Source organism: Gavialis gangeticus, unplaced genomic scaffold (assembly GCF_001723915.1).
Source record: "Gavialis gangeticus isolate Ggan-Ray unplaced genomic scaffold, GavGan_comp1, whole genome shotgun sequence".
In the NCBI taxonomy this organism is placed as follows: domain Eukaryota; kingdom Metazoa; phylum Chordata; order Crocodylia; family Gavialidae; genus Gavialis; species Gavialis gangeticus.
This window is the reverse complement of record NW_017728996.1, coordinates 35211047-35224921: the sequence shown is the minus strand read 5'-3', so window position 1 is coordinate 35224921 and position 13875 is coordinate 35211047. Positions and strand designations below refer to the sequence as shown.

The 13875-nt window shown below is 40.6% G+C and overlaps 1 protein-coding gene across 3 annotated transcripts in view; it reads right to left on the bottom strand.

The window, feature by feature from the left end:
* Positions 1 to 12: 12 nt before the first annotated feature.
* LOC109288654 overlaps positions 13 to 13875 on the bottom strand; it is a 20102-nt gene continuing 6239 nt past the window's right edge. The window contains exons 2-7 of one of the 3 annotated variants that reach the window (XM_019504320.1): positions 9673 to 10029; positions 5753 to 6160; positions 4391 to 4495; positions 2091 to 2115; positions 1945 to 1979; positions 13 to 1049 (exon numbers count right to left, since the gene is read on the bottom strand). In XM_019504320.1, the coding sequence (XP_019359865.1) occupies positions 871 to 1049; positions 1945 to 1979; positions 2091 to 2115; positions 4391 to 4495; positions 5753 to 6160; positions 9673 to 10029 (1109 nt within the window). In that variant the 3' untranslated portion in view covers positions 13 to 870. The remainder of the gene's footprint in view (positions 1050 to 1944; positions 1980 to 2090; positions 2116 to 4390; positions 4496 to 5752; positions 6161 to 9672; positions 10030 to 13875) is intronic. The other 2 variants (XM_019504322.1, XM_019504321.1) reach the window with 2 other exon arrangements.

Genomic DNA, 13875 nt, shown 5'->3' with positions numbered 1-13875 from the left:
TTGTTATGGTGGCGTGTGTTGCTGATTATTTCATTGTTCATTCTTTCCCTGAAGCAGTCAATGTAGCGGTCAAGGTTAGGGTTTCGTCCACTGTGAGGTGTCCAATCTGATGTTTTTTGGGGGGTTTTGGCATTGATCTTTTCCTGAATGTTGTCAGAGGATCAGTTGTTGTTGGGAGTGGGCTCAGTTTGGTCATGGAAATATTCCTTGAGGCGGAGGCATCAGAATAATTCTTCTAGTTCTCCACATTGAAGTATTTTGTTAGGGTATTTTTCTGGACAGAAATTTAGGCCTTTAGAAAGGACAGATTTTTCAGTTTTGGTAAGCGTGTGTGTGGAAAGATTGATAATATTTGTGGGGTGGTTGTTGCTTTCAGTTTTATCAAGTCTGAGGTTGGAATGTTGTACAGTGTTGGTGTTGTTCCTCTGATGGTTGTTTTGTGGCTGGGGAACTTGTTCTTTGAGTAATTTGTTCCATTTCTTCTTTTTATGTAGGATGAATGTTGTAGAAAGTTTTTCGTAGTCTGTTTGTATCCATTGTATATTATTAGGGAAGATGATTGGATTTCTGTCTCTTAAGTTGTATTATGTGGTGATTTCCTTCCTGAGCTGGTCTCTTTTGGAGTAGATTAGGTGAAGTATATGATTTCTAATTTTCTCTGAAGTTCTTCTGCATAGCTGTGAAATATATTTAGAGTTGTGTGTAGTAGTCAGAGGACTGTAGATGTTTAGTCCTCGGGGAACGAAGTTGTTAATTAATGCACATATATACAGCCCCTATTCAGCCTTCATTAGTCATAGGAGTATTCTATCTGCAATTGCATTTGTCAAAACACTACTCTCACTTAGAGGTCCTGACATATTTGAACAGCTATTTATTCACCAGTGCATAGACAGTGTGTATTTCATTGGCTGGTACTATGCCAGAACCTGTGCTGCTACTTGTCATAGTGGAGGCTCCATTTGGCCCCTCAAATGACCTTGTTACAAGTGAATAAGGCATTTCATTGCATTGCATGTCATTTCTGCAAATCATTGCATTGGGGAAACCTGTAAAAATAAAAAATCATTAAAAATTAAATAGCAACACAATAAATTATCCAAATAAAACACCTCTCTCTCTTTGAACAAGAAAATAAACAATTGCTTTCTCAGGCCTAATCTTCCAATACAGTAGTTTTACTTTATTCCAGTTAGAGTCAATTTAAGAGCAGCTGTTGGAAACCTGGCCGCTACTGCCACTGCTTCTTTCCACCACCCAACAGGCAATTAATTAAATTGCAAACTCCCAATCAAGAGTATACTAGCTATGCCATACACCACTATCTAGAATTCTGAAATATTCAGCTAGCTAAGTTCTTTCATACCTCAGTCACGGGAGGATCGGAAAATCTCACAAACACTGTAAACATTGGAATTTCTCTTAACACTCCAGTGTGGGGGAAGCGAAAGTGTTGTTATCTCATGTTGCAAAGGAAGAAGTGAGGCACAGAGTGCTTAAGAAGCTGGACCAAGGTCACAACACCACCTTTCCTTCATATGTCTCTTGAAATGAGATGAATTTGATTCATACATTTTTCTTGCCCACTTACTACTTTGCACAGACAATCTAAGGAATTATTTACAAAGGGAATAGCCCAGACAGGCTGGTTTAGAATAAATATTCAGCATTAGCTATTCCACACTGACTCCCCATGTGCAGCATGCCTTTTCAGTCTGTTCTGAATGTGGGCTAATTTAAACTACTAAAAGATGGTTTTGAGGTGGGAAAAGTGTCCATGCAGGAGTTAATACAAAATAGCTACTGTGCTCTAAATTCACAGCCTCATATGCCATAACTCCCTTTTGTCTTTCTAAGGTAAACAAATCCTAAAAATGCATGTTGCACAATTTTCAAATCATTCTGTGTAGTCTTTAAATGGGCTTATCCGAAACAAACACTTACATTCATCTCCTGGCATTTCAGTAGCACCCTGATCTCTAAGATAAAAAGACAACAGGAAAATCTGTTTAGTCATTTCAATCAGCTGGAGAAAAAAGCATGACAATGATTACAAATATTTCATTGATAATGTTCATTCAAGGAAGTACCTGGCATGGTGTGCAGATGGTGTGCCTGTAACAGAGGAAACATGTTGTAAAGATGTCATGGTTATAATATTCATACAACTCTTATTTATTCATCTTAATCCAACTTTAATTCAATATAAACTTCACAATAGTTTAAAATCATAGAGCATTAGGGCTGGAAGAGACCTCAGGAGGTCACCTAATCCAACCCCTGCTCAAAACAGGACCATCCCCAACTAGATCATCCCAGCCAAGGCTTTTTTACCTGTGTCTTAAAAACCTCCAAGGATAGAGATCACACGACCTCTCTAAGTAACTTGTTCCAGTGCTTTATTACCCTCCTTGTGACAAAGTTTTTCCTAATATCTAACCTAAATTTCCTCTGGTACAACTTGAGAGCATTACTCTATGTTTCTTACCAGGGTGGATAAAAATCAAATTAAAAACAACAACAAAAATCAAAAAATAAGATTTTGTTTTATTTAAATCATATTTTTTTATTTAATTTCATTTTTTCTGTTAAGATGCATTTTTAAAAAATAAACCTATATAGTTTTAATTTAAGATATATTAAAGCTCAAATATATCATTATGGAATACGGATTATAACTTCTAATAATAGACTATTTGAGACAATATTGCTGGATAAAGTGTATGAGAAACAAAAATATAACAGTGTGCAAAAAGTCCAGAGAGGGAAATTGTTAACCTGAGTCTTGATGGGTGGAGCAATGTCCACAATGATCCAGTAATATGTGCTTGCGTGACAGAAGGGACTGTCTACTGTACAGAAGCAATTGAGACATCAGGAAATGCACATGCACCACAATACTTCCAAGAAGTGGCAGTAAAAGCTATAACAAACTGTGAAAAAAATTCAAATGTCTACTATGCAGTTGTCACAAACAATGCTGCATATGTTTCAAAGATGAGAAGAAATCTAGAAGAAAGTGAAGAAAGCCCCAAGCTAATAACAGATGGCTGATGCACCCTTTCACCAATGACTTCAGTGCTCCAAAATAGAAGCTAATGTTGCTGAAATTGCAAAATACTTCCCTAGCAACCACATTACAGCAGCTGCTCTGAAGAAAGCAGAAGGAACCAAACTAAGTCTCCTACAGGATGTGCAACGGAACTCAGCAGTGGACTCTTGAGCAATATATTGAAATGCATTTCAATATAACTGGCCTAATCTGGTGACAATTTGTGAAGAAAACCATGACAAAACAGACAGAACTGTCATAGCCAAAAGTTCTCAACATTGGGCTAAAGAGAAATGTAGAACATATGCTGACTATCCTGAAGCCTATTTCCATAGCCTTGAACAAAGTGCAGGGAAATCATTGCTTCATTGCTGATGCTGTTGAAATTTGGAAGTGACTGAGTGAGACCTTGAAAAGAGAAATATGCAATGACAGAATTAAATTACAGGCATTAAAGAAAACGGATCAAGCAATACTCCAGCTCATTTTCTTGCCAGTATTCTCAATACACAGTACCAAGGCCAATCCTTAACTCTGAAGAAGAGGAGCTGGCTGTGACATGGGCATCTAGCAATTGTCCCTCCATAATACCCACTATAATAAATTTCAGGGCTAAGGGTGAACCATTCATGAAATATATGTTTGCGGATGAGGTTTTAAAGAAAGCCCCACCAGTGAACTGGTGGAAGTCACTTAAGCACCTGGACCCATCAGAGACTAGTGAAGTAATAATCCATCTTTTACCAGCTTCTTCTGCAGGTATAAAAAGAATATTTTCTTCCTTTGGACTAAGTCATTCTAAATTAAGAAATCACTTGGGAACTGAAAAAGCAAGATAACTTGTCTTTCTTTTCTAGTTTATGAATAAATGGGAAGAGGAAGATGAAGGCTGAGTTTGCTGCATAACCAGGATTTTAAGTTTCTCATGTTGACTTTGCTGAAATAATCTATTTGATTTTTGTTAAAAACACATTTTCCAGAACTAAAATAGTTAAAAATTTAAAAATACATATACTTGTTTTGTTAATATAATTATTTTTGTTGTTGAAGAAAAATATTCAAAATACATAAGCTTTTTTAGGTAAATAAAATAATTAAATGTCATAATTCAGTTTTATGAAATAGAGGCAAAATTAATCTGAAAAAAAATCAAAATAAATCACTCCCTCAAAATGTATAGGGTGTACCTTCTAAAAATGAAACCTGCATCTATCACTGAGTTGTGAATAATATGTATTAAAGTTATATCAAACAACAAGACTGCACTTTTTGTAGAAAACAATGATTAAATCAAGGCTTCCTGACCAGTGATTAAATCAAATCCACCATGTTTCTTACCTTGTAATTTGATTTTCTTTTTAGAGATCAAACAGGCTAATCCAATGATGAAAATAATCCCTACTATCACTCCAGTTGTGGCATACACTGGCATGTAATAAAAAGCTAAGAAAAAGAAAAGAGTTAATCTCACAAAGTAGGTGATAGTTAAAGCACTTTATCATTATCCCATTATCTACAGTGTTTTACAAGTAATCAAACAGTGTTAGGTATTCTTCTTTCAACAATATATTGATTCCAATGATCTGAAAATTTTGTATGTCAGTCCTGAATTATTTTTTTTAAAAGAGGTAACTAGTTTTCCATAAACTAATTCACATTATAAAAAAAAACCCCAGTGTTCTACAATACAGACCCAAAATAATATATTTTCTAGTAGTACTCCTATACATTGAGGTTCATATTTTTAAACAGGTTTTAGAACAGTCTCCATTTGCTTCTATAATCTTTTGTCAGTATAAATCATGGATTTGATGGTGTTCTGCAGATACTAGTGTGGGGGAGGGATGAAGCCCAGGATCTCTCTAATCTCCTCCTGCTTGCATAATAGATCCTACTTGCCCAGCCATGAAATTCTGATTCCACTGATGTTAAAGACATGTTTGCCATTAACTTCTTGAGGCCAGGACTTCATGATCTCAAGCCATATGTGATATGTTAGAATAAGCAAGCTGCAGAACATTGAAAGACTATCATTTGTGCCCACAATGAATCAAGTTATTCAATCTAAGTAATTTAAAAATAAATCTAGACTCTAAATTTCTTAGGCCAGAGACCGTTTCCTTTGATGATGTATACAACTCAAAATGACAGCATTAATACCTTTCCAAAAGAATTTCATACTGAAGAGCTGCTTTTAGTGTCTATCCTAATCAGAAACAGAGGCCCATGAAATATTCCCATTCACTAAGTTTGTGCTAATTCTTTTTCCTTAGAGACAGCAAATAATTTTTCCCGTGGAAAAACAATTGAACCAGCAATGAGATGAGCCATGTCTTCATTTAAGCCAGTGGTTCCCAACCTTCTTGGACTCAAGGCAACCCTCAGCAGACTTGGGGCAACTCTACATAACTTTTATGTATTGAATGAACCCTAATTTCAAAAACTAATGTATGCATTATAGTGCTAGCCTCCTTACACAAGGCCTGGGCAGCAGATATGGGCAATTGTCCAGGCAGGGACAAGCCTAAACCTGGTTTATCTGCTCAGTTTAGTGGCTTATCTCCTCACACCTTGTGGCATAAAAAACTTTGGGTGGTTTAACACCAGAAAATGGGAAATGAAAAAAACCCAGTGTCATCATTTTCAGGCAGGCAATAGTTCTAGAAGCTGCAGCATATTGTTGATATAGTTCTCACTTACATGGGGTAGGTTTTTTCCTCTTTTGTAGATACACTTTACTTGCAATCCTCCATACATGTTTACCTTCTGACCAGGCATTTACAACACATAAATATGTCCCGTTATCAGAATCAGTAACATTCAAAATGGTCAGATTATTTACCACGTTTTTTTCATCTACAGCTGTATTGTTCAGTACCCGGTTCTTGATCTTCTCATCAATACAGCAGTGTGTATTATAAGACAAAGGAGGATTAGAAGAAACAGAAAACAGGCATTCATTTCTGTTGGTAGATCTGATCCAATACATGACAAATGTTTGTCCTGGCTTTCTCATCTGAAATTCACAAACGAGTGTGATGTTCTTCCCTTCTTCTATTGTACAATCAGTCTCTAATTTTTTAGCCCTGTTCACAAAGACATTGTTTTCTGTAATGCAAAATGAAACAAACACAAAGTGATTACAAATATGCACTATAACTTCTTAGATATGCTTTACCTTGTAATGGTTCTTAAAACAACGACTGTCCCACCTCAACTATAACAGATACATTTTTTATTGTATTTAAAGTGCTTTTGGTGATATATCTGAACTACCTGCAAGGCATTTTTACTTTAACAAGCCAAGCCGTGCAAGACCCAACATATAAAGTAAGTATTAGGGAGTTAACCACATGAAATCCGGCAATACTTAGGCAGGTCCAGCTGGCTGTTGGTTGTACAAGAGCAGGGCTGGCTAGTAGTGGTTACTTCCCACTCTGCATGGAAACAGATGTCATCTGATTTCTCATTTGTGCTCTCTTAAACATTTTTAAGGTGGCACTTCTCGTACCATGTGACAGGAAAGTCAGTGGTATGAAAGATAGCAATAGATTGTGCTGAGTTATTGCAGCAGGTGTCTATTACCTTGTAGCGCTTTCCCCACAGATCAGGAAATTTGGTGGCAGGGAAGCAGTGGCAATAAATACGGCCACCCTGCCCCACTGCTAAATTCCCAAACCCCAAGCCCTGCACAGCATGTTAGTGGAGGGTCACCACTGTACTAAAACATAAAAACTGCCATTTATTGGCTTAGACCATAAGTCTATCTTGCCCAGTATCCTGTGTCACACAGTGGCAGAGTGGATGCTGAAGGGGAGTGTGAACAGGGTATGACCTGAATTTGTTTCCACTGTTCCTCTCTCACTTGCAACCTCCAGCCTTTAAGGTCTAGGAAGTTCTGATTCAGATGCTGTGGGCCCATCTCCCATGCTACTGATATACCTTTCCTCCTTTTGAATCTGGGTAAACTGTCAGCTTCCACAACATCTTGTGGCAATGAGTTTCACACTATAATGATATGCTGTTTGAAAAAAAGAATGTTCTTTTGTTAATTTAAACTTACTACCTATTCTTCCATATACTAGTGGAGGATAAAGAGTGGCCCACGAAGTTGAGAAGACAAGAGTAATGTCTCATTCCTGCATTCCAGTAAGTGCCTTTTGTCATTTCTTCTACCTGTTTCAGTTCTGCCCACACGTGATGTGAGGATTGCGCCCTAAGCACCAATAGCATCAACTACGAATGCAGTTGGTAAAACTAAGAGCTGCAGGGGTTTCAAAGTATAAAACATCTATTAAAGATTAAACACTTGGAGTTATTCAACTACAGTGAACATGAAAAGCATGTTGAGAAACTAAAGGCATTTTAACAAAGCAGCTGCCCTTAGTCTGAGCATCTGGAGCTAACCATTTGTAAGCCAACATGTCAAAGTTCACATCAGTTTACAAACAACACGCACAAAATTTAGCACATAACTATTTTGTGAATGCTAGGCAATCACTTGCACACATTAAGCTTTGCCATTGTGGTGCCTAACCTGTTTCTCAAACAGCTGTTTGGTTGTAGGATATAGGCATAAACATAACTTTGGAGATGACAGTCAATTGTAAGCACAGCATACACAATCTACAAAAAACCCCCACAAACTAGACACCTCCCAGCTGATCAGCCACTATGTCATTCTCCAGGAAGACCAGCACCACCACATGCAGTTTTTCTTAGGGGGAAAAGCCATACAGTCACTACAATTAAGAGTGAAACAATAATAAAACAACAGACAAAGGAAGAGCCATGGTTATCCTCAGCTGTCAAGACTATATCAATGAGGCCAACAGACACCTGACACCAACTACTATAAAGAAGCTGTGGGGGATCCCACACCAATATTCACCAAAAAAATCAAATACTTTTTATACCAACTTCATCTTCATCCACAGTAGTTTTACTTTCAATAGCCATCACTTCCTCCAAACATTGGGCACAGCTATGGGCACAAAGATGGCCGCTCAATCTGGCAGTCTCTTCATGAACTATCTAGAAAAATAATTTTTTTTAAAGTGTACCATCAAACCTCCATCACATAGATGATATTTTCATCATCTGAGCTGAATATGTGGATGCACTTATTGACTTACACCACAGCTTCAACCATTATGAAGCTTATATTAAATTCTCTATGGAATACTCCTATACCAACATCAACTTCTAGACACCATGATCCATATCCAGGATGGCACCCTACAAACCCATGGACCATCACACAAACATCCTCAACCAACAGCCATCCCAAACACACCAAAAAAGCTGTAATCTATAGTCAGGCCCTCAGATACCACCATATCTGCTCTAAGGAGAATATTTGCAACACACCTCACCAACAACTGAAAAGTGCCTTTACCTGATAAAGACAGTCCAACCGAGAAACAGATTGTATCTTTGGACAAGTCACCCAAACACCCCACAATAACCTATTACAATGCGAAAACAAGCACTCCACTAAGGCACTGATCCTTGGTCATTATATACTATTCTACCCCGGAACCTGTAAGAAGCATCATCAAACATGTATAGCCTATAACCAAGGAGAACCTTGAGATAAATATTACAACCCTTCCCCAACTTTTGGCCTTCAAACAATCCCCAAACTTTGCCCAATTCATCATCAGAAGCAAGCTCCCCTCTAATCAACAAACAGAAAATGGGATACAAACCTGCCTTGCCAATTAATGCAAAACATGTAAGCACGTGTCTACTGCCACAACAACTAAACAACCACAATCCACGGACCCTACACATGTATATCACTGAATGTAACATATTTCATCCAACATACCAAATGGCCTCATGGAAACTATGTGGGTGAAACTAGATGGAAGCTATTCACCAGAAGGAACTCTCACAGAAAAAAATACAAAGGGCAGAGACACAAACACCAGTGCACACTTTCACAGAACAATTAGCCCCTTTCTGATCTTGAAATCTTCATATTCAAAAGGAATTTACAAAACACCATCAGATCATCATGAGATAAAAACTCATAACTTTACTGGACATTAAATAGTCTAGACCTAATACAGATGGTATCTTTGTGGGTCATTCCAATCTAACAAATTCTTCTATTCATCCGTCTATACTCCACAGGTAATAACAATCCTCTTCCTTTCTAAATGGTCTTGTTCTTCCAATAATTAGATTTCCTCCTTTTTTTGTCTTATCACATCTCTTCAGTCCAAGTTCACAGCCCCCCTCTATTTCTCCAGGCAAACTGTTCTCATTGATACAGACCACTTTTTTCTCAGCCTGCTGTTTTCATTAATTCTGGATTTTTACAACTTTGGCCTCTCTTTACCATTCACCCATGTCCCAATTCACTGGAAGCCAATGTCCCAGCCTTCATCTCTCATACGATTCCTTGCTGCCAAAGGAGTCTGTGTTGAAATCATGGAACCAAAGTATTATTAAATGTAAGGGAAAGTGGCTGAACCTTGTACTGTCTTTAACCAAGCTCCTTGTTTTCTTTGCTGGCAGGAGACTTTATAAATCTATCTCTCTTGCTATATATATATAGATAGATAGACAGATAGATAGATATAGACATAGATATAAAATGTACCACTCACCTGCTGTTTGGTTAATTATGGCTACTATAAAAAAGTTGTAATGTTGGCAGTGGGTCACGTTGCTAAAAAGTGGGCAAGTCTTTGATTTGTTCTCATCTGGAATTGTTCCACAGGCAAACATTTCTCCTCTTTGCAAAGAAATAAATAACAGTTCATCTGAGACACGCTCCAGGTCCAAATTGTGTTGTGTATCTTCTGAGCTACATTCAGCTGTGCTCTCAGAAGGACAGTCGATTAAACGGAATGTTTCCAAAAATCTTCCCGCTACATACCAGACTATTTTATTGTCTTTTGCAGCTGATTTACCACATGAAAGTGTAAGATTCCCTTTTTCTTGATAATAAAAGTAAGTTTCACCTGTTAAAAATATTTAGGTGGTTATTATGTAAAAGGATCCAGAAATATGGACTCAGCTCATAAATAATCTGCAGACTGTCTTGGTTGATTTTTAGTTCTTAATTTTTTGGGGGTGGGGATTGGGGGGTTCTGGTTGGTTGGTTGCTTGCTTTTTTAGTTTTGTTCCTTTAGGTTTAGGGTGTGTTCCTTTAGGTTTAGGGTGTGTTTTGTTTTGTTTTGTTTTGTTTTGTTTTGTTTTGTTTTGTTTTGTTTTGGTCGAACCATATTTGAACTTCTTTATCAATCCTACAGCCATAATTGAGAACCCAGTTCTAGATGGACGAGTGCCTACTGGATGCTACTGGATGCCTCCTAGTATGTACTGGGCAAGTCTACATGATATGTTTACTGTGGAGTTGCCTAACTAGCTCCACAGTAAAGTCTCCACATCTACATGTGCAGCCCTATTAGGTCTCAGTAAACTAAAAAACATGGCTGTAGGTTAGTACTTGTAAATACAAGTACTATCCTACGGTGGCATTATTTACTGTGCAGCAACATACATGTAGATGCTGATGGGGCTGGCTGGGGCACAAGGGTGCTTGAGTATAGAGGCTGCCTGCCAGCTAGCCCTGCACTAAAGCACCCTCATGCCCCAGCCAGCCCCTCTGCAGCATGCTGAGCCAAGTCAGAGCAGCTCCAGGCTGGCAGGCTGATCCCCTGCGCCCCCTGCCAGCCAGGGATGCTCCAACCCAGCTCAACCTGCTGCAGTCCCAAGTGCACAAATAATGTGGCACCCAGGAGCAATAAACCCTGGCATGATATGCACCAGAGTTTATTGCGTTGCATTAATTTCACATGTAGATGTGCCCACTGAACATGTTCTTATTTGGTGTCAGTGGGAGCTGGGAGTACTGAGCACTTTGTAGAGTGTAGCAGGAGGGATGGTACTCCTGCCACCCTGTGAAGGGGGCAGGCTAGTGCTGAGATAGCCTGCAGATGCAGCCAGGGTTGATTATGGAGTCATCGGACCCTGGAGGGAGGCTGGGTTTAGGTAGGATATAAGCCCAGGCCCTGAGATTAGCCAGCAGTAACAGCTTGGAGCCTGCTGGGAGGACACCACCTCAGCAGAATGGCTTCAGCTCCAGAAGATCCACATGGAGGGTAATGCCTAAAGCAGTCTAGAGGTTTGGGGAGGAACCAAGAGAGAGGTCCAGAGCCCAGATTGAGGGGCTGAGGGTGTGGGGTCAGCATGGGTCCAGGAGCCCATAGGAGGGATTAAGTGGAAGAGAATATCAATGAGGATGCCATCTGTGAGGTATGGGGCATGGTACAGGGGTGGAACAGAGCCATGCAATTAGCCCATAAGGCAGTGACTGCAGCACCTGATGGTCACTTGAGAGAGCAATTTAGGAAGCCCAGGGGCAGCTTCCCTCATATAAAAGTAGAAGACATCAAGGTGTGGCAAGTGACTGAAAGGGTAATTGCCCACAAAGTGAGGGCTGAAGGGATCTGGGGGTTTCATGGTCTGCCCTGAAATGCACTGTAAGATATATCCCAAAGCAAACAAATCTGGGGGTCCGACTTGAACTTGTGGAAGAAGTAGTACTTTGAATTAACCACCAAAATTGAGGATCAAATTACAGGCTGTGGGTAGTTACACTGGCTTTGTTCTAAAAGGCTTCTTATGGATGTTTCTGACCACAGTAATGACTGCAAAATGAGTTCAGAAGATGTTAAAGGGGAGTAATTAGCTCTCTGTACTACTATATGGATGCATCTACATGTTCAATTAATTTGAAGCAATAAACTCCAGAACAGTTTGAGCCAGAGTAAACTACTCCTGGGCACAGCATCTACATGTGCACCTGTGACAGCAGCAATTTGAGCCATGGCAGAGCAAGGGACACTACTGTCCTGGTCTCCAGGTGGCAGTGCTGGGTGGCAGAGGGGCTAGCTGGGGCACTAGGGTGCTGAATGTGCACAGCCATATGGCTAGGCAGGAGTCTGGTCCCCTGCTGGCTGAGCTGACTGGGCACAATTTATATCCATGGTCAGCATCTATATATGTGTTTAATTGTAGTTAATTACCCTGCTGAAAGATAGTACTTATAGCAGGGTAAGATAGCATAAGATAATAGGCCTGTGTGAAGCAGCTAGTGTTCACTTCAGATTCAGATTTGGCCAATTCAGGGGACAGTGATTCAATTCAGTGATTTGAATCTGTGTCCTGAATCAATTCGGCCGAATCTGATTTGGAGATTTGGCTCCCACCAAATCAGCCAAATCTCCAAATCAAACAGGCCCCACCCCCTGCCCACTCTCCCAGCCCCATCAATGGCTGCCCTGCCTGGGCCCAGCATCAGCATCCCAGCTGTTTTTTTAAAAAAAAAAGCCCTGCACTCACTGGCTGCTGCCAGGTGGGGGTGCAATCCCCACTGCCCCACGCTGCATGGGGGGGCTCTACCATAAGTCCTCATCCCCCACCCATTCTCCTAGCACCCACCATGGCTGCTCCGCCCAGCCCCAGCATCAGCTCTTTAACTAATAATAATAATAATAATAATAATAATAATAATAATAATGCCCTGAACTCACCAGCTCCTGCCAGGCCAGGGAGGTGGGGGGCCGATCCCTGCTGTACCCCGCTGCCCCCATGTTGCATGGGGGGCTCTGCTATGAGCCCCCAGAATCCCTGATGGCTTCTGCAGCAGCTGGTGAGTGCAGGGGGTCTTTTTTTTTTAAAGAACCAGGAGCTGGGTCCGGGCAGGGCAGCCATTGATGGGCTGGGAGAGTGGGCGAGGGATTGGGGCTCATGGCAGAGCCCCCCATGCAGCACGGGCCAGTGATGAGCAATGGGGATCACTCCCCCCACCTGGCACCAGTCAGTGAGTACAGGGCATTCTTTGTTTCTTTTAAAGAGCCAAGATTCTGGGGCCAGGTGGGCGGCCATTGATGGGGCTGGGGGAGCAGGCAGGGGTTGGGAGGTGCTCAGGGGGAATGGGGGAGCAGGCAGGGGATGGGGCCTGGTGGGGGTCCCCCATGGTCCCCTCCCCCCTCTCCCAGCCCCCCCGCACCTCTACTTACAGGCACAGAGTCTAGGTCCAGCTCCCTGTAGCAGTGAGTGGGGACTGCCCAAATCACCAAAGTTCTCTGAATCTTTTCCAAATTGATTTGGAGAGCTTCAAATTGATTCAGATCTTTTTATTGGCCTCCCAATTCATTTAGGATTCAGAGATTCAGACACCAAATCAGGCTGAATCTCCTCCAAATCGAATCAGCACCCAAAGCTTTGCACAGCCCTATAAGATAGTACTGTCTCTGAGTAACTAAATTTTACTGACAGTGCTATCTTACAGCAGTGTTAATTAGTTTACTGTGGCCTAATAGCATTGCACATGGAGACAGTGATACTTTACTTCACAGCTAATTTGTCTACTTCACAGTTAATTGCATATGTGAATGCAGTCTTTGTGATCTTAGTTGCCAAAGACACAACTTCTCCCTGACAGCCCTCATCTCTTCAGGAGAAGCTAGCTCACTGCCTAGACAGGAATTGCATTGCAATGTTGCAGCACTCAAAATACTAGCATATCCCGCTATCCCCCAACCCCCGCCATCCCCCAACCCTCCCAAAAAGTAATCTGATGTTCATGGTCCTATGTACAGTCCAGGTGGATGATTTCCAGGCACCAACCTGCTTCCTGTAAAGTTAAGGAAACTTTGATTTCAGTGTTAGAACTAGTCCCATATCCAATTAAATAATAATACAGCTGACTGACATTTCCAGTCTTGCTTAAATTCCCATGACAAAGTTACTATTTTTGCATCATGTGTGGGAATTATGGAAATGTCATGAATTGCCGC